Genomic DNA, 26,893 nt, shown 5'->3' on the forward strand with positions numbered 1-26,893 from the left:
TATGTTCAGTTGACTCTGGTGGGAAGGTTTTTTCCCAAACAAAGTCTGCACAAAGATCATGCTACAGAAAAGCAACCATGCTTGCCTGACTGCCCCAGGGCGTCGCCTCTCTGTCATTTTTCTCATCATAAAAGTCTGGTCAGAGCGGCTGGTTTTGCAAAGAAACTTTAGGAAAACTCCATTAGTGAGCAGAGGGAACTGTTACCTAACATGTTTGTGTCGTGTGTCTTTCTCGAAGGATCTGGCAGCACCTCGTAGAGATCGTGAAAACAGGAAAAGTCTCTGTCATCATCACAACACATTACATAGAGGAAGCCAGGCAGGCAAACGTGGTAAGGAAACTCACACATGTCCTCTGGACCTTCACTTGCATGAACACGCTCATTACCAAAATATGCAAACAAGCATACCACCCATACCTCCTCATTAAAAAATAATTGGTCTGGATAAATAATGAGCTTTGACAGAGGGAACAAATGGTCAAATTGAATAAGGAACCAAGGGTTTGAGTTTGTACAGAGGCTGTCTTTGTGTTCCTCAACATCAATTCACCATAAATAATCTTTGGGGGGGGGGGGTTACTTCCACTATGACCTAAAGTAAATCATATCAAAGACTAAAAAAACTAACCGCTTGAGTATTTAAGGATTCAAAATTTGTGTTGCAGTAGAAGCACAGAAATGACAGGTTGAGGGTCTGAAAGTGCATCAAAGGAACAGCCAATGTGTAAAAAATAATGAGTCATACTGTGATAAAAATAGGGAGATAAGATCCAAGTCAACGAACAAAAACTCTGAAGTCTGTGGTTGTGACTTTGCATAGTCTGAGCTCCTTGGAAACAAACAAATCCAGAGAACAAAGAGCATCAAAGAGCTTTACTTGCCATTAGTGTAATTCAGTCTTCTAGTTATTTTTCCTCTTATTGCGAATTACACAGGACCAACTGAGTCTCTTACAGCATACTGCCATGTACACATTTCATACAGTTCATGTGTTTTGTGTTTGCTTTCCCTAAAGCTTAACTCCTGGTTGAACACAAATACTTAATTCCACAAGTTTATTCATTGTTTTAGGTTTTTTGTAGGACTAATCTTCTTTGGGAACTCCAGGAAATCACATCATTTACACAGGAAAGTTTGGAATATTGGCTAGCTTCCTAGAGGAAACTATTTAATAAAATACATTTCTGTATGGGTCTACTGTTAGCTTTGCAGACATTCTCTTCAAATCTCAAATCTGCTTCTTTCTACAAGTCTATTTCTCAGCTAAGCTAACTGGCAGCTGTCAAATTATTCTAAATGACTATTTTACAAATTTTGAGGAAAGATTTTTTTCATTTGGAGTAAGGGGAAAAATCATCATTATATCTGAAAAACGTTGGGATGCCACAACTCTATCAACAGAATCGTGGTGAAAGTAATTTGGTGTATTCCTACTCTATACCAGTTTGTTTGTGTTAGTTGGGTCAACAATCGTATGCCTAACTGAGTTAGCAAAGCTAAGTTAGAGTCAGGGTGAGCATCAGTCTGATCCAGGTCAGGTTTCCTCTGATGGTGATCTTGGTTTTGCAAGTTTTTAAATCTTATCTGATCTTTGGTTTAGATGCAATGAGAAAATGCTGATCCTCTTTAGGACTTCCCTTTTCACTTGCAAATGAACTCTGGTGCGTTTCATTTCAGTGTGAATGCAAACAGACTTTTCACAGATAAAGAGGGAAAATTCCATAAGCTCTATGTTTGGAGGAGAAAAAAACAGGTCGCAGTGTGAATGTGAAGAAGAAGGAATCATGAATGTGTGTAATGAAGAGCTGCAGGCACTAATACACCTGATACTCAGAGGGCTAGGAACACTAGCTGCTTTTTATTAATTCTTCCAGCGTTTTTCTGTTGCCCAGAGCTCATTTCGGACAAAGCTTGATTTTTTTAGGCATATGAAGGGGTGGGGGGTGGGGGTGGGGGGCAATTATTAGCTCCCTTTCTAGTTGAACTGAATCCATTTGACTGTGCCAGAGCGGAAAGACCTAAAATATGTTTTGAAGCTCATTTTTTTTTTTTTTTTTTATTTACCAAGGCTGTGTCCCACCAAGGTGGGGTAGCCTAGACAAGGCACACAATTTTAGCTCCCTCTGTCTCTTCCCCAAACCCTCCTCCTTCAGTGTGTGAGTGCGTGTGTGCGTATGTGCGTGCGACTGGTCTGAGGTCTGGTCTAAGCCACACCACACTGCACCAGGGTCAGCTGCACAGCCCAGTGTGGGCACCTCCACAGCAGGGCCTCAGCCAAGGCTGGTTTCCCCTTGCCGCTTCATCCCAAGACCAGACCTCTACCACACCCATCCATTCATCCATACACAAACTCTCTCCACCCATCCCTGTCCTGAGCAGCCTCTCTCCCCTGCACCACAGTCATCCCTCTTGCATTCAACGCTCTTCTTACACCCTCTGTCCATCCCATTCGCGGTCTTCCTCTCATTCTCACTCCACTCACATCAGATTTGTATACCCTTTTCACCAAACGCTCCCTTTCCATTCTTTCAACATGTCCAAACCATCCCAGTGCCTTTTGCTCTGCTCTTTCAGCCAACTCTTGCGTCACACCAGTTCTCTCTCGGATAACTTCATTTCTCACACGATCCATACGCGTCACACCACACATACTCCTCAAACATCTCATCTCAACTACATTCAGCTTCCTCTTTTCCGCCACTTTCAGACTCCACGTTTCAGCCCCTTATAACGCTGCAGGCACCACCACACCCTCATACAATCTCCTTTTTGCATCCTTTCCCAGTGACCTACATTCAAACACTCTCTTCATTACCCCCCATATCTTTCGTACTTCATTCATTCTAAACTCTACCTCTCCCCCCATTCCACCATCCACACAGACACACGACCCCAAATACTGAAAACACTCTACCTCTTCCAACAGCTCCCCATTTAATGCCACATTCAATCTACGTTCACCCTTTAACCTCGTACACCTCATCACCTTACTCTTTTCCACATTCACTCTCAACTTCCTTCTGTCGCACACCCTTCCAAACTCCTCAACCAGACGTTGAAGCTCATGGTTCCACAATTTGAACTTGACTAACCCTGAATGGTTGGTGTTAAAGTACAACATTTAAGAAAAAATGTAAGTAACCTACAATTTTCCCAGAATCTCACATTGAATTGTTTTGGTGTGAATGTAGCATGAACCCCAGTTAAGATTATGTAGTTACATTTGTGCAGCAGGATTGCCCTTTGTCCCAGATTCTCTTCATAGCTAAGTGGTGGAAGAAAAAGGCAACAAAAAAAAAAGCTAAAAACAAACAGACCTGGAATTCCTCCTCCGGGTTAGGAATGAGTCACTTCCCCAGGTAAAGGAGTTTAAATATTTGTGGGAAGGCTAGAGCATGAGAATAGCATTATAAAATAATCTGTTGTAGAAGGTATTTCAGAATGTTTTAAAAGAAATCAGAAAGGCTCTCCTAGCTCAAAGCAGAACAAACATCTAACTAAACCACCAGAACGTAATAAAACATGTTGTTCTCTAATTAATAAATCATATGTCAATTTAGGAGTTCAACTTCTTTAAAGGTAAAAAATAGTAAATAAATGAGCTTTTGTGTCTGTACAGAGTTGCAAAGATGTTTTTATAAATGTTGACGCTGTAACTTGTTCTGCAACACAAACCTAAGAACAGCCTGAACTCTGACGCCTCTTATGCAGGGGCTACATTTCTAGAAACAACATGTTTTATCACCTCTAGGCTCCTATACAGAAAAAGATGACAAAATGACCTAAAAATCTGTTTTGACTCAGGTGGACTTTTTCTATGAAAGCTTTTTAAATCCTTTGTTTTTAATCGTACAATTTTTTTTTGTTTACCAGCTGAGCTCAAGGTGTTTTTACATTAATTCTATGCAGCTAATTTCAGATATTGTCCTGATTTTAGACATAAATATATCAATGCAATAAGATGTAACCTAAAAGTAGGCATAAAAGAAGAAGAAAATCACTAAGAAGTGGTAAAATTATATGTCCATGCAGCAAACAAGATATCTTTTTAGACAATAACTAGAAAAAAGGAGTTCAACATGAGCATTCAAAAAGGAAAAATAAGTTGGAAAAACTAAATTGAATATCATACAGCCTAATTAATTAAGATTTTATTTTGCTAGTTCTAAGCAAATTATTTGTAATTTTTCTGCACCTAATTTTAGTTAATTTTGATTACAGTGACGAACAACTAGTGGTATTAGTGGAAATGACTTATGAGAATATGATGATAGTACCAGTTGGCCCATCTTAAAAAATCCTTCTAAAATCTAACTCTTAGAACATAAATCTAAATTTTTGTTTCCAAAATAATGACAATGTATGGCAGTAACTTGTCAACATGAGATTTTAAAAAGCATCCTTAAAATGAAACAAAAAAAGAGTGCAATTTAAGTTTTTTTAAGTATTAAATTAAATTTCTCTGTAGTCAAGGGTATAGAGCAAAATGATTTTGACTCATTTTAATAATATTTTTCTCATTTGTAGATCCTAGATTCTTGACTGTGCTGATTTTGAGAAAAAGCAAATACTTTCAGTGTTTGCAAACGTTACTCTCACATTCTGGCTTGAAGTGCCATTTAAGCAGCCTTCCAGCTTCCCTGATAACATAAAGTACTTTATGCGGAATACCTCACGTATCTGTGTGTTTGGGTGTCCCAGTGCTTGAACTTAGGTGCGGCGTCTGAACACAGGGCCAGAACGTTTTCATGAAAACCTGTCAGACTGCTTGGGGATTTTTAGCTTTATAATGACACCCGGTAGAGAGATCAACTAAGGGAAGATGACGCAGACCAGCTCATTCATTTGCCCTTCACTTTTTGACACAAGTATGTCAAGGAGAGAAGCAAAACAGTTCAAGTATGTGTGTCACCATCCATAAGAAATTAAGTGTTCTAGCTAAAGATCCCCTGCAGCCTTTACCTGCAGCATTTGACCCATAGCTTATTCATTATTTGTTCTGGCCTTCAAAGAAGACAGAGCTGGGATGAGATTGACTCTCTATTATTAACTGTTGGTGTAGAAGATGTGACAACAAAGTTGTCAGGATCTTTTTTTTTGGTCTGTTGATGTTCTGTCACGTCTGTCCAGGTTGGTCTCATGAGAAATGGACATTTGCTGGCGGAGGGACATCCAGATGCCGTCATGAAACAGCACAGTGCCACGGTGAGTTTGTTCAAGCACAAAACAAGCAGTTATGGTTGCCAGCAAGCCTTAAGGTTGTTATCCAGCTTTTCAGCCATCTCTGATGGGCAACCATAAGGCTCATCAATAAATGAAAGAAAACTTAATTTAAAACGTTTTGAGGCAAAGTGACTCTGCCTATCTCAAAATGTGCTTTCTCATGATTCTACCTTCTTTCTTTATGGATACTGGCTCAAAATTATAGTCACATCAAACTATAAAAAAGATTTCATATTGACTTTTGACTCATTTTCCTATCATTCTCCACCAATCACTTTCGACTCAGACTTGTTCCGACAGATTAAACTGAAGAAAAACATGTTAAATATTTCATTCAATCATACAAAAATTTTCAATATTCCTATTTTTTTAAAATCTGTGATGAGCTCACCAAATAGATATTTTGCTAGCCCGAAAGGAAAATTCTATTCCAGCATCTTCAAAATTAGAAGCAATATTGTCATATGAAAATACACAGACGACACATAGAAAACTACAATTTGAATATTTAGACATTTAAATAAAGCTTTCAAAATTTGAATGTTATCTAAGTTTCAATAGTTGGCAACAATGTTTGCTGCATCAAAACATAAAAACTTTTAATTGTTGTGTTGCAGGAAAATTGCTATTTAAATAAAGTTGAATTTGAAAGATGGAGCTTAGGCATGAGACTTCAATTCAGAAGAAACCAAGAAAAGCTTTTTTTTTTGTTTACATTTTTTTTTATTTCAGGTATTTCATCAGACTAAAATAAAGGTCCAAACCCTCTAAATCAGCGCAACAACATACATTTTCATTTCAAAATTCAATTTAGAATCAAATAAAGAAAATCTTCTAGTATTTTATGAAAACTTCTGAAAAAAAACAAGGTGAACTTTTTATTTTAAACTCTAAAATTATTTATTCATTGTAGATTTCTTTTCTTTTTTTATTTATACTGGGATTTAAATAACTACACAAAATGAAATTAGTATTAAGACAATTTCAGATAATTCTACCTCATGGTTCAGTTGTTTTAGTTGTTTAAGGCCCATTGTTCCAAATTAGTTTAATTATCTTTGGAGTTAAAAAAAAACGCCCCTTCATCTGCGTAAATGCTGCGTTTGATGTGGATAAGCGTCTGGAAAAATTAAGTTTGAACCTCGTCGGTGTCCTGCAGACTCTGGAGCACGCCTTCCTGCAGCTGTGTGAGACCACAGACCAGAAAAGCATCATGCAGACGTCCAGTCCGCAGAGCGGGCAGCTGGAGAACAGCCAGTCATTCGAGGGGGGGCGGGAGGAGAACCAACCCATTCTGGCAGTTGGACCTCCAGCTGGGGACGAACTTCCCAGATTTTCAGGTAGTGACCGGATGTGAAAGTGGACAGATGATGCCCCGGTTTATCCCTAATTTATCAAGCTGGAACACACTAATCAGTCACTGTCCTCAATTTGAGTGCCACTCAGGGTTCCCTTGTTGCCGAGGGACTATTGGCAAACAGATTTCAGCAGCCTGCAGCTTAAGCCTGCAAACATTTCCTTTTCTCCAAAAACTCTTAGTTTTCCAGTAAATTGCAGATGTTACTTGAAAGAAAAGTGTCTTCTTTCAACTTCAAGCTTCTTCCAACTGTAAGCTGTGTGGAAAATTTATCAGTGCTGCTTTATCTTCAAAGCCCATCATGTTACAGATATGATACGAGTCTTTATGGAGCACCTTCATCTTTAACCTTCTCATATTGATCTCTGACCATCTGGAAAGATAAAAATCTATTTATCTTCAGATGTTATTTTATAACCATCCGATAATCTCATCCGCAGCATGGACTTCCAAACTGCTGGAATTGAAACTTTTATATAAGGCCGTAGTCTCTACTGCCCTTCCAGGTGCATGTGGGCTGTCTGCAGCTGAGAGATGGGAAAAACTGTTAGGGTAATGCAGGTGGCCTGCATGAAATATCAAGGTTGCAGACCGCTCAATGAACCTGTCGAGGGAAAATGTTCATGCACATTTTTTCTACGAGCATGCTGCAGGTGACAGGTCGTAGCAGACACTTAACACGTGAAGGTAGTTGAGACGCAGGTACGTCATGCGTATTTTTTATTTCTTCTAACCCTGTGCACAGCGCAAGGAGCCCATTGCAGGTAATAAGTGCACGCTCCTTGCGGGCAACCATTCCGAGCGTAGTTTGTGTGGGCATCCTGCAGACATCCTAAGGGCACTTTGGTATCACCTTCACACCCCGCCCGTGCAGGTTTTGCACGCAGTCAGTAAGGAGCTGGTACCTTACTACTGCGGCGTAAGGACACCGTACAACAGCATCCCCTGTATGTCATAAGTGCACAACTTACATCATCCTCACAAATACTTCATGATAAACTTACCCCACGCATGGTAATGGTACGTTCCACTTTCATGATGTACCTTAAGGTGGGCCCATGAGCCTCAGGAATTGCAAGACACACCCGCAGTCCTCTCTACGACCCTCCATAGGCCCAGACAACCTAAAAAACTTGCAGCACCTGTATGAGTGCATGTGATTAAAGTTATGCTGTAAAATGGTTGCATGTAAAAACAGGAGTGTGGAGCTTTGGACAAGAGGGCATTCAATTGTCTTTCTGTGGGTTGACTCCTTTGACGAGAACTGGACTGAGTGATCATTCCCCCCTGGCGTTTTAAATAGGAAGTAACCGCTGGTCCCAAGAAGCCAAAATCCCATAGACTTCTATTGAGAAATAACCAGCTATTTGTCAGAATAACCATTCTTGCTCTGATACATTTTTTAACATCTTGCTAATCCTAAATTTTTTTGTATTTTTTCAGTAGTGAAAGTTTGTTATTTAAGTTATAAACTGACCAATCAGATGCCTCGATAAAAGTATGTGGTCTTATGTCGAACGTTCAAAACGTTTGAAGTGGTAGGTATGTGGCCTTCCAACAAGCTCACTTCTGATTGACGAGAGTGGTTGCCATAGAAATGTTGACTCAGTCGAATTTAAACCGATCACTGCTTACTGATGATTTCTGGTTCAAACATGGAACCAGAAATCATCTCACTCAATCTGTCTAGTTCCCATATAGAGTCAATAGGGCCTCCCTTAGATTTGTGTTCATCAACAATCGTCACTCATCGTAGGCATTCCTGTGGTCTGAATACCCTCATCTTAGAGTTTCAGCGTAGACAAGCTGTGGATGCAGGGGGGATATGCTCATGGCAGCCCCTGAGACTGAGGGGATGAGAACTTCCTATCACACAGGCCAGGAGTGGCCTGTGTGATAGGAAGAGGAAAAGAGGTAGAGGATGTCAAACAGAGGCTGCTACCTGAACCAGTGTGTGTGTGTGTGTTTCAGCGAGCTGGAAGGTGCAAGCCCGCCACATCCTGCCCAGGGGCAGAAACGTCGCTGCCCTGTTCATCAAAACAATGGTTCGCATGAAGAGGATGCCTGGGTGAGTGCAGATCAGAGCAGCATTCAGCAGCGCCGCTCTGTTCCACCGTCTCATCCTCTCGCTGTCCACGCAGCTCGCTGTGCTTCCAGTTCCTCCTACCCGTCATCCAGGTCTCTCTCATCTGTTTGTGTGTCGGAGGAGATCCGAGGGGCATCCAGGTTGCGGTGGTGAATAACGAAACCTCCTCCAGTTCCTATAGCTACTCTCTGCTCTCCTTCCTAGATAACTCCAGCATAAATCAGGTAGGATTTTGGAATGTCATGTATGACAATCAGAGACTGGAATGTCCTTTCATCTGCCATGAAACATGCCAAACATTCCCAAAGTGATTAAGACGAAGATGTAAATGTTTTAGTAGATGAAGTAACTGTTCAGAACTTCACAATCAAAACTAAAGATTTTACGCTATGGACAGAATAAAACCTTTAACTACCACTAGAAATAAGACGGCTGCCAATTTTGATGCAAGGTTCACTTAGTTTTTTCTAAATAATTTTAATAATTGGATTAAATGTCATATTCTTTTCAAATACATAAAAAAGTCAATATTATTAGCATTGTATTATTGCATTATTATAATAAGCGATACACTCTTAAAAGAAGATAAGGAAAATATGATTTTCTGTAAAGATTTTTTATCAAATGATTTTAAATACTAGATGCTTATTTGAATAAAAAAAGATTCTGTTCATCATATGTAATTGCAAAAGACGTATCTTAATTAATTAGGGGGGAAAATTAAAGAAATGTTTTTTAATAAACAGTATTTAATTTTTTATTATTTAATTCAAGTCAATAATAAAAAAGACCAAGATTAAACAGATTAAAGATAATCCAGTTAATTTCAGTTGTGAACGGGTCTTCTTTTAGTTAAAACAAATAATTTTAACTTTTTTATTAACATTTATTTGCATAGGTGTGCTCTAAACAACAGAGTAGCTAAACGAACTGAACATTTTGTTTGCAAATTTGGAAGATTTGATCTCAAAACTGTGACTTTTGTTCGCAATGTGGTGTCAGAAATATCATTTCATAAGTTTTTGCCTCTGGCCTGAAGAACAATCACAGTCTGTTCTGCGATACGGTTAACTGTTTAAGTTCAGTATCACGTGCACAGATCACATGCTCGGATGATGGCCTGAGATAGAAGCCGCTCAGGGGAAAATGGTTTTCCTGAAAAGAGTTTCATTTATTTCCCTTTTTTTTTTAAACTCTGAATGCAGTTTTGGACTCTTACTTGTTTGAATATTTATTGCAATAAAAGTCATAAAGTAAGTGACTTTTCTGTGACCCTGCAGGTGCCATTGTCACAAAAGGATGCCTTTGAGGGCGTGTATGACGGAAACTACTGGGGGGTCGTCGGTTTCGGGGAGAACTTCACCAGCTACCTGACAAAACGGTGAGACGGGATCAATCCTGAAGCCTGCGTCCTCTTTTCATGTGCAGCTGACCTCTTCTGAAGCTGACAGAAAAGAAGCTGTTAGATATCATACTGACACGCAGCCAACCTAACAAGCTCAGGTTTGAACATCACACATCAGCAGCAGAATGTGTCAGCATGAAACCTTTTATCGTGGCGAGAGGAGGACAAATAGGCTGTATTTACTGAACTGACACTTTTGACTGAGATCGAGCGAGTGTGACGTCACCCACAGAAAATTACTTACCACGTTTTTCAGACTCTAGGTCACAGACACCAAAAAAAATTTAAAAAATCCACAATAAAGAACAAAAAATCCTATATAAGTCGCACTGGAGTATAAGTCACACTTTTGGGAGAAATTTCAAAGCAGCTCCCAGCAAACTCTTGAGGTCATCGGGACAGGATTTTCAGGAAAATTCCAAAGTTGAGCAGAATGACAAGTGGGAAAGTAGAGTTAGATGAGATCAGTTTATAGGTGAGGCACCTGCAGCAGCGTTCTGATTTCTGTCAGAAAAATATCCAGTCAACTTCAATGATGCATATAAAAAAAATAATACATAACTTTCTTGCCTCAACTACACTGATTAAATTTACATCAAACAAAAAAACAGCTTCATAAATGTAGTATTTAAATTGTTGCTGAGTTTTTCCTCAATTTTAACTTGCTTTATCCAGAGTGCAGGTCAAGATTTTCATGTATATGTCAAAAAGAGGGAAAAATCGTCCACGTTAATTAAACGCTGTTGCTTCACCGACAGATTATGGAGGTCAAACTCTGACAAAATTCAAATTACATGTTGAAATGGAGCTCTAAACCAAATAAAAGGCTAATTAATGCAACAATAGCAAACTAAAAACAGAAATTTAGATTAAAACCTTTGTTGCATGCTCCAAAAATCCAATATTTAAGTGAATTATTGTTTTAAAATCCACCTTAATTCACTTGTTCATTTATTTCCAAATGTATAATCTTTCAGTTACAGTACACATTGTGTAAGTGTAATGATTAGCATTTAACCATTAATTTTTATTTATTTTTTAAACCTCATGTTTTTTTTGTTCATCGAATAAATGCATAACTAAAGGAGTTTTATAAAATATTATTTAAATTCTCTGTTGGCATTTATTTCCAAGTGATGCAATAATAACTTGACACAGCCTACAAATGCATTAGAGAGGCCTTCTTTGGACTATATTTTATTTCAACTACCGGTAAATATTTATTATGTTACTTTTCTTTTTGTAGTATCTTTCATTTTTCTTTTCTGTATTTTAATTTCCCATATATTATGGAAAATTCAGCTAGCTTTTTTAAAAATCTTTTTTCCTGTGTATGTTTTTTTGTTTTGGTCGCATTTTCCTTCGATAGTTGCAGCTGTCAAGAAAAACAGGTCCTGTGAAAAAGGAGCGTTGAGATCAGCTGAGGCATTTTTTTGTTCACGTCTCTGTTCGGGAAAAACTCCTGTAAGCTCAAAAACAGCAGAACTCATACTGTCCTTAGTGAGGCTTTTAGGGTAGTCTAGTTTTTAGAGACTGACCCGATTCAGTAATTTAGACAGTTTTGCAGCTTTTTTTCTGCAGAAACGATTTTCTAAATCTTCTGCTCATCAGCCCTAAAGAAAACTTTAAAAGTCAGGACTTTTACCGCAAATTTAAAGAAAGAAGTTCCAAATTTTTGTCTTGATTTTGCTCTTTTGAGGCAGACAAAGCAAAACAAAAAGGAAAACAAAACCCCACAAAAAATCATCTTCTCCAGTTCAGCGTTTCTCAAGAAAACCCCTTGTAATGTAGGTGTGAGTCACCTTCATGCGGCTGGACGGTCTGGTCCGTCCTGTCTCCTAATACCCCAGGACAGGTACGAGTCAGGGCTCAGCCAATCAAAACGCTCATTGCCTTTCAGTCATGAGGTGCCAGGAGGAAAACAACAAGTGTGCAGATGGTGTGAAAAAGTTTGCGTTGCCTATTCAAAAAAAAAAGGCCCAACACTGACTAAAATATTTATTGAAACTTAATTTATTGCTATTGTCCATTATTAGGTCAGAGGTTTGCTCGCCTCATTTAAGGCAATTTATAGAGCGTCTCGAAGGAGATACACAGACATTTCATAAGTTTATTATATGTGATACCTTTTTCCTGATTGACATGTTAAACTTAAGTTTTTCTCGAACTTTCTTTCAATACAAAATGCTAAAAAATGCCCAAATCTACCTTTAGATTCTTGTCTTTGAAGCTGCTGTGTAAAAACGGCGCCACCTGTTGATCCGTTTTAACATTTCTGTTCCTCGTGTGCTTTTCAATTTCCTTCAGCTGTGATATTTATATGTTTTGGAAGGATGAAAGTGGGAGCTTTTCCTTTAACAGACGGGAAAATGTTCTGGTTTGTGCTGAAAAATCTGCTCTGAGGTGTTGAGCTCCTGCTGAGCGTTTGGTGAAATCACGTTCTAAATGTCTTCACATCTTTGCAGGATGATGCAGCGGCACGTTTCCAAGGAGGTGATAGACGGGGGATCGGTGCACGTGTGGCTGGACCTAACAAGTACGCCACAAAGTTTTTTAATACTGATTAGGATCAAATGATGCAGAGGATACTCAAAGAATTGACAGCACATGTGACCTAGCAGAGAAAGTGGAAGGATTTAGTCTTTTTTTTCTCAAAAAATGTCTTAGAAATGATCAAATTCTTTTGTGTGTAGAAACGTGCAGAGAATCAGACCGAGATTTTTTTTTTCCAGATCGACAGATCGCCCTGATGCTGCAGAAGAAGATTCATGAAGCCTTTCAGGTGCTAAAGGGACTCAGTTATGAAACATTGACAAAAATTATATTGTGTGAGGGATAGTAGGGGGTGTTGAAAAAAATCGTTTCGTCGATATATCACAATAGTTCATTTTCCGATACTTGTAATGATTCAAAATGCTGTTGGAACGATATTTGTTTTATTATTTATGAGCGTATGCGTCTTGTTTTCCACTTAAATCCCTGGCCACTTGTTAGCAGCAGAGCACAGTGAGCCTCTTTGAGCAGCTCTACTCCGCACAAGACCACTTCAAGGTCTCAGCGAGAAGCAGCTTGTTTTGTTGTTATGAGACATGAACTACAGGTACTTAGTTTTTACTTAGAATGGGTATCAAAACCAAACTCTGTGCCATGTTGCTGCCTGTATAATATATATACGCGGGTTGCTGTGCTTTGTAGCAGCTCAGAAAAGAACGAGTGAAGCACTGCAGCTGCACAGCGGCTAATCCACGGAGAATCAGGCCAAATGCTATCGGCAATGCGGGCCAAAGTTCTGCAGAACTTCTCAGCAATAGATTCTAGTTCAGCGACCTGATGGATTACAGTGATGTGTACAATGCTCTGAAAAAAGTCCATTGCTGTGGCGATGAGGGGTGAAATACGTGTTTACTTCCGTGTGTAAGAAAGTGTGGCTGCAGTGCTGCAATGCCGACTGTCACGTAAATAAAGCACTTAGCCACATTAAAACAACTTTCCTTCATCCTGTCATGGTGCATCATCACACTTTATTGTTTCGGGAAAGAATTAGTTTTTTGTTTTTCCCTTTATTTTGAAACACCATTCAGGCTCTGAACCAATTAAAAGTACTGGAGAAGCTATATTAAGCAATGTTGAAAACAAAAATGTCCTTAATCCTACTTTTAGAGCCTTATTGGTTAAGGCACATTCAATCTATTTTTTTTTTCTTGTACTAAAAAAAATTTTGTTGTGGAAATCAGACAACATTGACTGTTCCCTTTCTTTATTTTAAATTACCAAAATCAAAGCACCGCGAATTTGCCTGGGTAAAAGCAACCTATATATGAGATACAGTTGCAGTGCTCAACATTGTGATCATTTAATAAACCGAATTTTACAATAATATTACAATGGAAGACGTATTGAAATTCAGGTAGAGTTTTTTTCTAAGTCCTACTTTTAAAAAAAAGAAAAGAAAATGTGTTCTGGTACAATATCGAGATACGTATCGTATCGTCAGACTCTTGCCAATACACACCCCTAATTGTAACACAGTTTCTGTTAGATGAACAAAATTAAAGTTAAGTTTGGGAGATAAAAAATAAAAATAAATACGTATACATTATAATACCTTACTAAATGAGGTAGTACACCATAAATTAAACACTGAAAGTAATTAGAAAAATCCTTTTCTGCTAATAATGTCAAGACCTGGAAAAGATTTTCTTGTTTATTTGTTTGAAGTTTTATGGAAAATACAAAAATGTATGCAAATAAGTTTTGAAAAGAACTCCAAAATAAAAGAGTTAGGGTCTATTTATACAAGTACACGTAAAATTTTGAAAGAATTTGGATTTTTAGAACAGAAAAAAATGAAAGACCAAAATGAGGCAGAAGACAAACAGTAAAGAAGGGGGATAATATTGAACAGATTTTGAAAAATTACATAAGGGAGAGAAAAAAATAAATCAAAATAAACAAAGGCTCAACATAAATAACAACAACTACAAATATATATGTTTGTCTGTAGGCTTTCGTGGACAATAAGATGGGAAGTATGTCATACCTGGTCGCCTTGCCGATAAAGGTGAGACTTTACAGAAATAAACAGTAAGAGTGTAGAAAAGGCCAAGATGAACTCTGTCTTGTGTTTTTTCTTTTTCCAGTTTGAGGATCCAATCTACGGAAGTCAGAATACAGACTTCACCACGTTTGTGACCCCTGGAGCTGTGCTCAGGTGAGTGCAGGCGCAGTCACGACCTTCTGTCTTTTTTAATCAAGTGATCATTGTGTCCCTTGGTTTGACATCGTCCTGTTCCTCTCTGACTCCTCTAGCATCACCTTCTACCTGGCTGTGGGTCTGACTGCACTCTCTTTTGTCCTGGAGAGGAAGGAGGGGCTTCTGGACAGATGCTGGGTTGCAGGTGAGAAGTGATCCTGATAAGCTTATGAGCTGTTCTTAGCTGTAAATGTTCCTGTGAACATGAGTAATTTATAGAAAAATCTACTTTAAAAAAGTAAAAATTTACCTGCACATCCACAGAATTTTTGCTCATCTTTGTCAAACCAGGTATAATAATTAATAACTACTTTTTTAAGTAGATCCATCTGGTTTATTGATGGACCCAAACAACTTTCATGCTTGCTTCAACCTTCGATACCATGACCGCCCTCCTACCAAATTCATTTTAAACGTTCTCAACCAATTGGAGCTTTTCTGGCAAGGGGTCACCTCATCCTTTGTTTCTTTCCTGTGGAGTCTCGCAGGGTTTTGTTGTCGGCCCTCTTTTCCTGTGTTGGATTTACTGCCACTGAGGTCAAAACCTGGACTCTAGAAAATTAATTATTTAGCTTTTATGCAGACGACTCACACATTAATCTGCTGCCAATACATTTGAGCCTAAATTACATCCATTTGAGTAAAATGTCTTTATCTAAATGGAAGTAAAACTAAACGCTTCACGAGTGAAGCTACAGCCATCCCAGGAGGATTGAAACCAACAAACCTGGAAGTTATGTCTGAGAAAACCAACTTTTTCTATTGGCAAACGTAAACTTTTTCCAACCTTAGAAAAGGCGATTTTTGCCTCTATCTCTATCCAGGGTGAGTTATATTGATGGGCTTTACATTGGTGTGAACTGCTCCTATTTTCCCACCTCACACTCCCAAACTTCAGAGCGTGAACAGACTCCTGTCCTCTGTTCCCTGCTCTGCTTGCCTAGCATCACAGACTCACTTTAAATAATTGATGCTTGTACTCCATGTCCTCCACTACACAATATCTAAGTGAGCCCTGGTAGGGCGCTTAAAAACCTCAGAACAACACTTTCTCGTAGATGAAAGTGTCTCCCTTCACACAATACCTAAGTTTCAGATTTTATGTCTTTTGAATTTAAATTCAAGACCTATTACGTTTTCAGGCTTTTATGACACATTTCTGTCTTATTCTGTGCTTTAATTTAATTCTAACAAAGTATTTTAATTATTCTTTTCAGGTTTATTTACATTTGTGCCACACTTTGGCAACCTTTTAGCTGTTTTCCACGCTTTATAAATAAATATTGCATACATATAAATATATAAATATGAATGGCCTGCAGAGTTTAAATAGCTGTTTGTTCTAGGTTTGCTTTAAAAGAAACAAAATTCACCTGTAGAGTTTTTCCACATCAATCATTGATGCAAACTCACTAATGCATCATTTAAGTGTCATTTGAGACATGACCAGTAGAGGGAGTATCGTGATCAGGGCTGATAAAGACAGCCAGCAGCCATTTAGTGCTCTACATCTGATCTCAGGGTTTGGAAACTTGGATTTTTAAGCTCCAAAGAATAATAAAAACTACAAAATAAAACACGAAGTAGAGAGAAGTTTGAAAAGCATTCTTGACCTTTCTAAAGTAATTCATTCAAGTGCCAAAAAATGTATTAAAGGTTTCAAATATCCTTGCAACATTCAACAAGTTAGTTTTATTTATACAATAAAATTATCCAGGTCAAAGTTTTTCTACCTTATTTTGTGGGTAAATTGATTGATTGTTGCTGGAATTTGGTTAAAAGTTGAAGCAGAGACAGCTTAAAAGTAGAAAACAAAAAGGTGGTTTTAGTTCTGATTACCTCTGTGCTGCAAAACTGTGTTGGAGACAAACATTTAGAAAAGTTTCAGATGGCTAAAGGCTGCTCATGCTGGACATACAGTGCTGTTTTTCATTTTGATATATATATATATTTTTTTTCAGGCGTTAGTTCTGTGGAGACGATGCTGGCTCATCTCTTCTCTCAGCTGATCGTCATCAGCGTTCAGATCTGCCTCATGCTGCTCTTCATCCTCCTCGTCTTCAAGGTGAGTGCAAATTAAAAAATATATTTTTTTAAACCCTCACAAAAATAACATAAAACTTTATTAAGACAGTGGCAGTTGGCACAAACAAACAACTGATAAATTAATATATGGTCATGCAACAGGAGAAGTAAACTGACCTGCACAACTAACTATAGAGGATTATCTAGAATTGATTTGGCAAAAATGCCGAATAATGAAATATAAAACACAAGCACCATAACAAAAAATGATTTATTAATTTTGTTAATATTGTCATTATTCGTGTTTTACACATTTTAATGTAATTATTTATAAATGTGTTTTAAAAAATTTTACCCTATCGTTTGGCCATTAATAATTGTGTGTATCGTATTTTGTTTAAATGTATTTCTTCACTTTTGTCTCTTTTAGTGTTTATGTCTTTTTTCCAATATTTTTTGCTTGATTTTTAATTTTCTTTATAAAGAGCAAAATATAAAAATGGTTTTCAGTTGTACTGAGAATTTTATGTTTTATGGATAATTTGATAATTTTACTTTGTTTAAAAACACTTTCCTTTTTTTTAATTGTCTGTTTTTTTAACACATATTTTGCAAATATTGATTTAAATCAGAATATAATTAATTAGGAACAGATATGTGTGTGTGTTTAAGTGATGTTGTGAGTGTGCATATACGCATGTGTGTGTGTTTTGTATGTATACGGGAGTTTTGCATGTTGTATGTGTGTCTGCTCTGCATGTGTGTTTAGTTTTATAGGTGATTTTTGGACATGTCTTTCTGTGTGTGTGTGCATGTGTGTGTGTCTGTGTGTATTAATTAAGGTGCTGGAGTCCGCATAGGCCCTCCGATCCATAAATCTTTTCCTGCTTTTATCGTATCCAGGGATCGCCACGACAACCTGCTGTGATTGCTGTGGAGACTGAGTGGTCACATGACCTCTTGCCTCAGCTCTATTTTTGCACGTTGTCAGGGGTAACAGATAGAGTCCCAACACACAGAGGGGGGGGGGGGCTACAACCTGCTCAGAGTCCCACACTGGTGTCAGTGTTTTTACCTGGAGTTCAGGCTGCCTGACTTTTTTGCGCCTTTTATGACTTTAAATGCTGGCTTATCTCTGCACCCCCTTCCTCTGTCTGTGGTTATTTGCGCTCCATCTACATTTCTTTTGTTATTTTTGGCTTGAACATTTGGGAGGGGTTGTTTTTCCGTCTTCCTTAACTTTACACAGACAACTTCAGCCTGTTAGATACAAAGAAAATCTAAAAAATTCACATGTTAGTAACAAAGGGGAGCGATTAGAGAGCCTTTACAGGATCCAAAGGTGACAGTTTGATTCTGAGGGGGTCAGTTTAACAATAGAAAGGGGGCTAAAGAGATTTCTTGTGATCAGAACGAACACAATTCATAAATGCACTTTCACTGATGCAGTTTTCCAAATGATGCTCACACACGCTTCTATGGATCACCAAAAGAACTGGATTTTGAAGCACTTCACAGTTAAATGAGGAAAAACCCTTTAAACTCTAAAACTGCTGTGTCTCTAACAAAAACAGTATTTAAAGAAATTACACAGTCCCATTTTGATTGATGACCTTCATGAAGATGATAGCTCCATAGTGAGCAAAGTAATAATTTTAATATCTGATAAACAGTTTTTTTTTTAGTTTTTATGTCTCCACACCAAAACTATTTTTGTGTTGTCGTCATTAACCATGATCCTAAAAATGGTGACCAGCGGGGGCATTTGGGTGTGTTTTTGTGTGAGATTCAGAGCAGAAGATTTATTCATACCAAAATGGGCAATAATTTGAAAGAATAGGTGTAATTTTTTTTTACTTCCCATGGCCCAAACATTATCAGTTTTTGTGCTAACTTCCTCAGTTCTTACCTGTACAGACTAGACTAGACTAGACTTGAATAGAATAGACTTGAATAGAATAGAATAGAATAGAATAGAATAGAATAGAATAGAATAGAATAGAATAGAATAGAATAGAATAGAATAGAATAAAATAGAATAGAATAGAACTTAATTAATTTCATAAGGAGAAATTCTCTCAACATTGAAATTGGTTTCAGTACAACCCAATAAAGATCAAAGAGCCAACAGAAATACACATACAGTTCAGGTTGACTGCGGAGGAGCCGGGAAGAGGCGCTCCTTGCTTAGTGTGGGAGTAGACGGTTCACACGAGGAGGGTAAGGTCATTGGTGGCCGAAAAAAGTCTCATGCAATACTGCGTAGAATGTGAAGCAACAAGAAAAATACAACACGATCTTTAACTCCAGATCCATCTAATCGTTTGTAGATATGATGTTGAGATGGTTTATGATCACAAACTCTGTTGTTAGCTCTCTGACATGAAAGCTGTTGGGTTATTTGATCATCGCTCTACAGGAAGTCACATTTACTTTAGACCTTGTTAAATTTACGGGTTTGTATTAACCAATACAGTTTTTTCTTACTGTCAAACTGTGCAGATTAATTGTTTAAAGTGTCTATCCTGGTATAAAACCTGTGTTGCAGTTCTAGTGTGAAGCAGTTCTTTTGTTCATCTCAGAACATCAGCTCTCGTCCTTCAGATTCTGTGTGATTTCCTCTGAAGTTGAAAAGAAAGCTTTACGAAAGTCTGACCCTCATCTTCCCACAGACACCGAACGAGGGCTCGCTACTGCTCGCCATCATTCTGATCGTGCTGCAGGGCATGGCGGGCATCTCCTTCGGCCTCGTCATCTCAGCCGCTATCGACGATGAGCAGAGCGCCAACCAGGCCGCTCTCGGCATCTTCTACCCCAACCTCATCCTCAGCGGTAAGTGTGGAAACTTCTGTGGATCCTCGTTGACAAAGCTCTACGTACACTCCGTTACCACCAGGTAGTGAAAAACTGTAGCTATGTGTCAAACATTAGTGTCATTCAAGAAAGAAAATGAAATACCGTATTAAATCATCAAGACTTAAAGGCTTTAGCTTACATTGTTGTAGCGGAATTCTTGGCAAAACCAGTTTTGTTACATTTTTTCAGCAGCTATGATAGCAAGGCTCCACTAGAGGTCGGTATTGAGTCACTTTAATGTCAACATTTGGTGAAATTCGTAAAACGCTTCTGGTTTCGACTAATCTTTGCACCACTCTGGTACTCCGCATTTTAATGCAAAAGCAATTGAGGAAAAAAAATTGAAAATATCATTTTAACTTCATTTGTGGGACTTCTGATTATTTTTTGAATTTGTGTGTTTACTTTTTATTCCTTTGTTTTTTAATTGTGTAGTTCAGTAGAACCAATATTTATTAGATATTCATGGGTAGGTGTGAATTGAAAAAAGTGTTACTTTCTCATCAGCTCATCTCCTGACCATCAGGGGGGAACGGAGGAGGATTTGCTGTAAAATGTGATATTCTGTGTTTTATTCATTTGTCACCTGACTCTGACCCCCCCTGTGCGGCGCAGGGATCATCTGGCCCGTGGAGTGTATCCCGTATCCTCTGCGCTACGTCAGCCTGGCTCTCCCTCAGACCTACGCCTCCGAGTCGCTGCGCTGCATCATGTACCGAGGTAATCGACCGCAGGACTCGCACGCGGCCCGACATTCTCGGCTGCTGATGAATTATCTATCCTCTGCTGTGACTCCTGGAGAGCTTTGACTCCTCACCTCTCCTCTTCCTCTGACCTCACGGATCCTAAACAATAAGCTTTGATGAAGACACTCCCCCTCCCCTCTTCAATGCCTTCAGCCATGTTACACGATACCCGGGAACAGAGGAGCTGCTTCCTGTTTGAAAACGTTATCAGCGGGCCGAGTCTGAAAAATTTCTCCCAGGGTGGGGGTTTAAAGGTGTTAGTTGATTCTAGCTTAGGGTTTTGTTGCTCTTTCATCATTTGTCTTCTCGCTGACACAACAAATAATCAGATTTTAAATATGCTTTTTCTGTACAGTCTCAAAAATACAATTTAATTCTTTCCCCCATCCATCCATCAATTTTCTGAACTGGGGTTGCTGGAGCCTGTCCCCGCCACTTTGTGCAAAGGTGAAGTAGACCCTGGATGGGTTGCCAGTCTATTTCAGGACTCTTAATACCATATAATTATTGTAATGTTTGCAGTTTTTGCAAGACTTAAATTATACAAACAGTCAAACCTCATATCATCATAAAGGAGGTATTTATGATGATGTATTTATGCAAAATGATGCCGCTGCCTGATTCTTACTGGCTATCCAAACAGTCCCTGCATGTGCAAAATGCGTCTACTTCTTTTGTTTGTTTTTTTCTTTTTTTTTTCTAAAGCAGTTTATGGCACGTACCCGTCAGAGAATCTCTTGAGTTGTTAACAATAATAATTACCTCTCACAATGGTTACAATAATGAAAATGTTTATTTTAATTTGGGAAAAAACGAGAGAGAAAAAAACTGTTAAAGATCAGGACTGCAAGATCTGTACACGATATGTGCATGCGCAGTCATACCGTAAAGATCTGCATATGTGAAATGTCAAACCACACTGCTAGGTCTACCCGATCTGTACCACTGATGTGCAAATGTTTTTTTCTTACTCATTTTCATTTAACTGCATTTTATTCCTGAGTGTATGAGGATGCCGCCATCCACCGACACTCGATTAACTCGATTAACACAAACAGTTGATTTGGATGCAAAAGTGGCTGCAGTAACCCAGGAGCATCTCCTCAGAGCAATGCCCTCATTACTTCTCCTTTTGTAGTTCCCAACATATGAAAAAAAACAACAACAGAGAGAATGACTTCAAGCTCCAGGTGTGGCTGTCATTCCATCACACATTGAGATTTTCATTGTCTGTAATGACAACAATATACGATTACTCAGTGTTGCACTTAGGCTACGTTCTTTTATTTTATGGTGCTGTAATTCAGTGGGGGAAAGCTTTGCGTTGTTGAGGAAAGCATACGTTTGGGCAAACACTGAAACAGTCTCAAAGGAGGCAGAATTGTCGGGAAATACTACCAGGCCTAATCAAATTCAAATTGCTTAGTTGTCGCAGTATGGGTGATAAGTGGAAGGGATGTAAGATTCGCGCATGTGGGGTAAGGATGGGATTTCTGATATAGATCGGGCAGCGAATGATGAACATTTCCCCATTTTTTCCAACATGAACAAACTGGGACCCCCTAAGGTGTCCATCATAATGCCTGAACAAATCTCCAGAGACAGTACAAGTACTACTGGGGAACTTACAGCATTAAACCTTTTGGTTCTGTGGCAGAACGATGATCTAAGCTCAACCGTAGATCCATCTCTGATAGTCTGACGGTCTGGAGGTTGGGGCTTTAATATTATATTTAATAACAGCCGTTTGTGCTAAAAATTTCTTAAATGACCTAAATTAAGAAATGATTTAAAATGTGTTTTCTGTTTTTGCTGTGTTCATTTTTTTATCATTCAAATCACTTTTGTGTTAAAATTCCTCCGGAGGAGGGGCCACCCCCTTCCCACAATCTAGTGCTATCAAGCCTCCTGCAGAACTGAGTCCTCTCTCTGCTCATCTCTCTAGGCTGGGGTCTGTCTCGAATGATGGTGTGGCGAGGCTTTGCCGTCACTCTGGGCTGGAACACCTTCTTCCTCATCCTGGCCACAGTCATCCTCAAACTGAGGACATGAGGAGCCCCTCCTTTACGCCGCCCCTCCCAGGGCATCCTGCGGAGGGAAGCCGGACATTGAAGAAACCCCAGGAGCCTTTTTGATCACCGGGACGTCTCGTCTGTGGAAGACCTGCACAAGAGAGGGAGGAAGGGGGGTGGGGGTGTCACTTTGGGTGGTGCATGGATGCATTGGTCCCCCTCCTCCAGACTCTCCATCATATTACAATCACGCCTGCAAGTTTCCAGGTGCTGCACGTAGACTTTCAGCTTCTACCTGCAGCTCCTAGAAACTAATAAAGAAATCTATGAATTGTTTTGTAAGAAATGGAGGCTGACAAGTTTTCAAATGTTGCACAATGTTGTGGATGAGTTAAAAAGGTGACGTTTGCTTGGTGTTGCTCAGAGCCCCCTGATGTTCTGCTCGTGTTTGCGTAAGCTTCTGGATGGACCGGCCGTCTTTTGGCGGCATTTCCAGGTGCTTGCTGTCATCTTGGTGCCTGAATCTCAAACGGGTGGAAGCTGGGTGGTGGGAACTTTATCGCATGCTGTAGATTTGTTTTGATGACTCTGCTTTGCTGGACAGAGTGGAGGCGGTAGCTTTCTGTCCTCGAACTGTCGGCATCCATCCGGTTTTGGCTGCTTTTACATGGAAATTCCGATCCGGTCTCAATGAAGTCACTCTAGTTTTAAGTTGAAGGAGGAAAAGTCAAGGAGGCTTTTGACACCACCTTTATTTATAGGAACAGCAGAGCAGCATGGAGCCACAGGGGGAGAGCTCACAGTTTCACTGTTTACATTTACCGTTTTTTAACGATTTTGAAGCTCTGCATTCGTGTTTGTCATCAGCTTTACTCTTTGAGGGACGCTGGGTTCTTGTTTAGTAGAAACTGAGTTCTCAAAGAAACCTGAGATGAACTTTCCCGTTTCAGAATCCTCACCCTGCTTACATCCTGGTTCACACTAAGGTGGATGTGGTCTTATGATTCTGTGCTTTCTAAGTAAAACTCTAAATGTTTCTGACGACGAGGGTCCTCCTCACAAACCGAAGGAAGTGCAAAACCAAACACCTTCCGAAGGATCCGGAGGATCCGGTCTCGGGTCTGTCTGTGCCGTCCTCCGTGCACGTGAAGCACGCAGGCTCCTGTTTGACATGCCTCTGTTCATTTCCAACAATAAACCTAACTTTAACTCAGCTGCACTTTTGTGTTGATCTTTCTGTTAGAAAAACATGCAAAAGGTCAGGAACAGCAGAGGTGCTCTGTCTGTTACGCCTCTTGCATCACTGTTTGTTGCTGGTTGCCATGGCAATGTCCTCCTGTGTTTGTCCTCACCTGACTGGTTGTGGTCGACTTTTTGACCTTATGTGTGCGCGTGTGTTCATAAATCTTCACTCGGTGTGAGGAGTTCAATGGTTTCTGAGAAACAAATCGAGTCTCCGAGGTTAAACTAAAAAAGCATCTGAGTGTGTGCAGTAAATAATGAATAAACACTTTTAGTTTGTGTGTTTTTCAACACTCTCTAAAAGTGAACGTACACTTTAGAGAATTTTGTGTTGTATTTTAACAATTTTTTTTACTAAAAAATGAAAAGTCATACAATATATTTAAACCAAAGACTTTGTAAAATTCAAATTATTTAAGTATTCTTACAGTAAAATATTGATAACAAAATTCTTTTGAGAAAATTATGAAATGAATCTATACAAAAGACATGCACATCAGTATATGATCTACCAACAGCTGCTTTGGCCTGATTTTTACTTCAGACGTCAACAGGAAGTCATACAACCTTTAATTCTTTATGGTCATCTTGCTAACTGAGTCACATCTTGCGGTTTAAAGGCTAAGAACTGCTGATTTTCACCAGCATTATGATAATTGATGTTGTGCAACAGTGGAAACACAGAGACCAAATACGAAGCCCTGTTGCACACCATTACATGGAAACCATCAAAATGCAGTTTTTTAAGGTCAAACTGAAAATCCATTACAGATCTTCACAGGAAATTGAAATGTCTTGTTTGGATCAGGCTTTCATGTTTCAGCACCTCCCCCCAATCCCACCCCCACCTCCAGACAAGCTGCTGGTCAAACCCTCTTCCAATTCTTCCAGTCTCCCAGACATATGAGAGTTTATCCATCTTGGGCTGATTGCAGCGACTGGTGATAACAGAGATAATTATGGTTAATGACTGTAATTACATGCAGCGACACCACAAGCCTCAGCGGACTGCAGGCACCTGCGAGGTCTTCTTACAACTCATGCAGCTACAAAATGAATTTCAGCTGAATCTCCTGCCCGGTTCAGAAAGGTCAGATATGTCTGACAGGAAAGAGTTTGGTAGCAGAAGCAAAATCTTCAATAAATAAAGTATATTGTGAACTGTGAATTCAAATGTGACATAATGACAAAACAAATGGGAAAATATTGTAATATAAAATCTGACAGCAACAAACCTAAACCCAAAGACTTTAACGACGCAGAGTGGTAATTAACTGAAACAAAGATAGGTAAGTAATTGACCCTGGTGTGGTGTTACGCGACAGAACAAGACTGAACAAAAAATGAGACTGAAGAAGTCTGAACCAAAATGCCACAACATGCATCTGCAAATATCTTCAGTTGTTCCTGCACTTGAATTGCAACATCTTGTGGGGAGAATGGTTGGAAAGTGGCAAAATACTAGAATTTGTCATATTTTAACCAATAGTTTAATTAAATATTGTTGTTCTTTAAGACCCACTATGATGAAAATTGTGTTTTGGGTGTTTTTAACAATTTCTTTTAGCACTTTTTTCATGGAGGACATACTGTATATAAATAAAATTAAGCTTCAAATAGCATTTCTGAGTATTTCTTTACTCAAATTGTGAATCAGGAGCAGACAAAAAATGCAGTTTGAAAAAGATTGTTTTTGTAACATAGACACTACAATGGGCTCCCTCCCCCCTCCATTCTGATGGATCCACTTTTAGACGACTACATCCATGTACGTCTTTGTTTTCCTCGTCTGAACTGGAATCTGGATCAAAACTGTAGGGCTGCATAGCTCCAATATTGCTCTCCATTTTTGTTGCGCTGCTCATGTTAGGTTGGGGGTATGAGGGGGTGTAAGCTAGTGGGAGAGCATGTAAACAGATGGATAACAGGAAGAATGGCAGGTTTACTCTGCGGCAACAGTCCCACACACAACTCAGAGTCAAATTGCTGATAAACTACTTCTGCTCTGCGGAAACGATGTTCTAAAAAAACGACATAGGTTTTTGATTTTGGCCAAAAACTGCATAATCATAATTAAAAAACCTCCGGGAACACTTTTACAGCAGATCAAAAGATGATTGGAGTGGGATTTTAAAGATATAGGAAGTAAATAAATTAGAAATGTTTTAAACTTTATTTGTCCCATGAGATTAAAATATTACAATCAAGGTAGAAGTAAAATAAAAATAAAAACATTCTTGTGAACTAGTTTCTTTTTTCTCCTGTTGGTTCCTCATTGCCATTTAAAGACGGCATCGTGCAGTGACAGCTGATGGGGCTTGACTTCTGGTGGGGCCAGCAGGAAGTCAGATCTGAAATGCCATTCATTGCAGGGGGGTCCTTTAGCAGCTTTTTGTTTAGATGATGTATAAGAGCTACTATCTAGTGGCATAATTCATCAGAAGTTTCATTTGGTAGCGAATCAATGTTTTTGATTGGCCTTAAAATTTCATATTTTATATCTATTCATGTATGCTTAGGACAAAAGAAAAAAAATCATTAAGCCTAAACTAAAACTATACCTAACATTTTATGAATAAAGAACATTCATTTGAATTGAACAATAAAGGTATTGAATTAATATATAGATCTGCAATTTTAAAAATTACATTTATTTTTCATTAATGCAATGTGGAAATTTGGTTGTTTATAGTAATTTTCTCAGTATTTACAGATTGCAGTGACTGAATGTTGGTTGTGGGGTTCCTCAACGTTCGGTGTTGGGTCTTATATTGTCCTGAGTATATTATACATAACTTAGCTGCTTTGCAACATCACTTGATAACCAGCTCTATAGCATGGCAGTGGAAGGGTAATCATTTGGTTGTTTTTGAACTCTCTTGAGTATTTAGCACCGTCTTACATGAAACGAAGGCTTGTGTTCACCAAGGTGAAGGGTTGGGAACAAGGTAAACGTTGATGAACACAATCACATGCCTGCTGACGCTTTAGAATCAGAATCTGGAGGTGTATTGTTAGATAAAGAATTCTGTGATCCTTGCCCATCCGAACATTCTCCTTGTCAGATGTCTCGAGAGACTGTTTGGATGGGTACAAATTATTATTAAAAAGAGAACTTACGTGAGCACACAAGTACATATTGCTGCTTCTGTTTGATTGAAAAACATTACACATGAAAAACACCAG

The 26,893-nt window shown here is 38.8% G+C and overlaps 1 protein-coding gene across 3 annotated transcripts in view; it reads left to right on the forward strand.

Annotated features, from left to right (window-relative positions):
* The window catches only part of LOC101163434 (ABC transporter G family member 23), a 31,017-nt gene extending 7,333 nt beyond the window's left edge, over window positions 1–23,684 (forward strand). For 2 of the 3 annotated variants that reach the window (XM_020709348.2, XM_020709347.2), the window contains exons 6-20: window positions 239–332; window positions 5,133–5,207; window positions 6,385–6,565; window positions 8,554–8,650; window positions 8,724–8,892; window positions 9,949–10,049; window positions 12,539–12,609; window positions 12,806–12,855; window positions 14,578–14,634; window positions 14,714–14,784; window positions 14,883–14,971; window positions 16,788–16,891; window positions 19,524–19,683; window positions 20,323–20,427; window positions 22,399–23,684. In XM_020709348.2, the coding sequence (XP_020565007.1) occupies window positions 239–332; window positions 5,133–5,207; window positions 6,385–6,565; window positions 8,554–8,650; window positions 8,724–8,892; window positions 9,949–10,049; window positions 12,539–12,609; window positions 12,806–12,855; window positions 14,578–14,634; window positions 14,714–14,784; window positions 14,883–14,971; window positions 16,788–16,891; window positions 19,524–19,683; window positions 20,323–20,427; window positions 22,399–22,505 (1,531 nt within the window). In that variant the 3' untranslated portion in view covers window positions 22,506–23,684. The remainder of the gene's footprint in view (window positions 1–238; window positions 333–5,132; window positions 5,208–6,384; window positions 6,566–8,553; window positions 8,651–8,723; window positions 8,893–9,948; window positions 10,050–12,538; window positions 12,610–12,805; window positions 12,856–14,577; window positions 14,635–14,713; window positions 14,785–14,882; window positions 14,972–16,787; window positions 16,892–19,523; window positions 19,684–20,322; window positions 20,428–22,398) is intronic. The other variant, XM_020709346.1, reaches the window with a different exon arrangement.
* Window positions 23,685–26,893: the final 3,209 nt, after the last annotated feature.

The sequence above is a fragment of the Oryzias latipes genome, chromosome 15 (genome assembly GCF_002234675.1).
Source record: "Oryzias latipes chromosome 15, ASM223467v1".
In the NCBI taxonomy this organism is placed as follows: Eukaryota; Metazoa; Chordata; class Actinopteri; order Beloniformes; family Adrianichthyidae; genus Oryzias; species Oryzias latipes.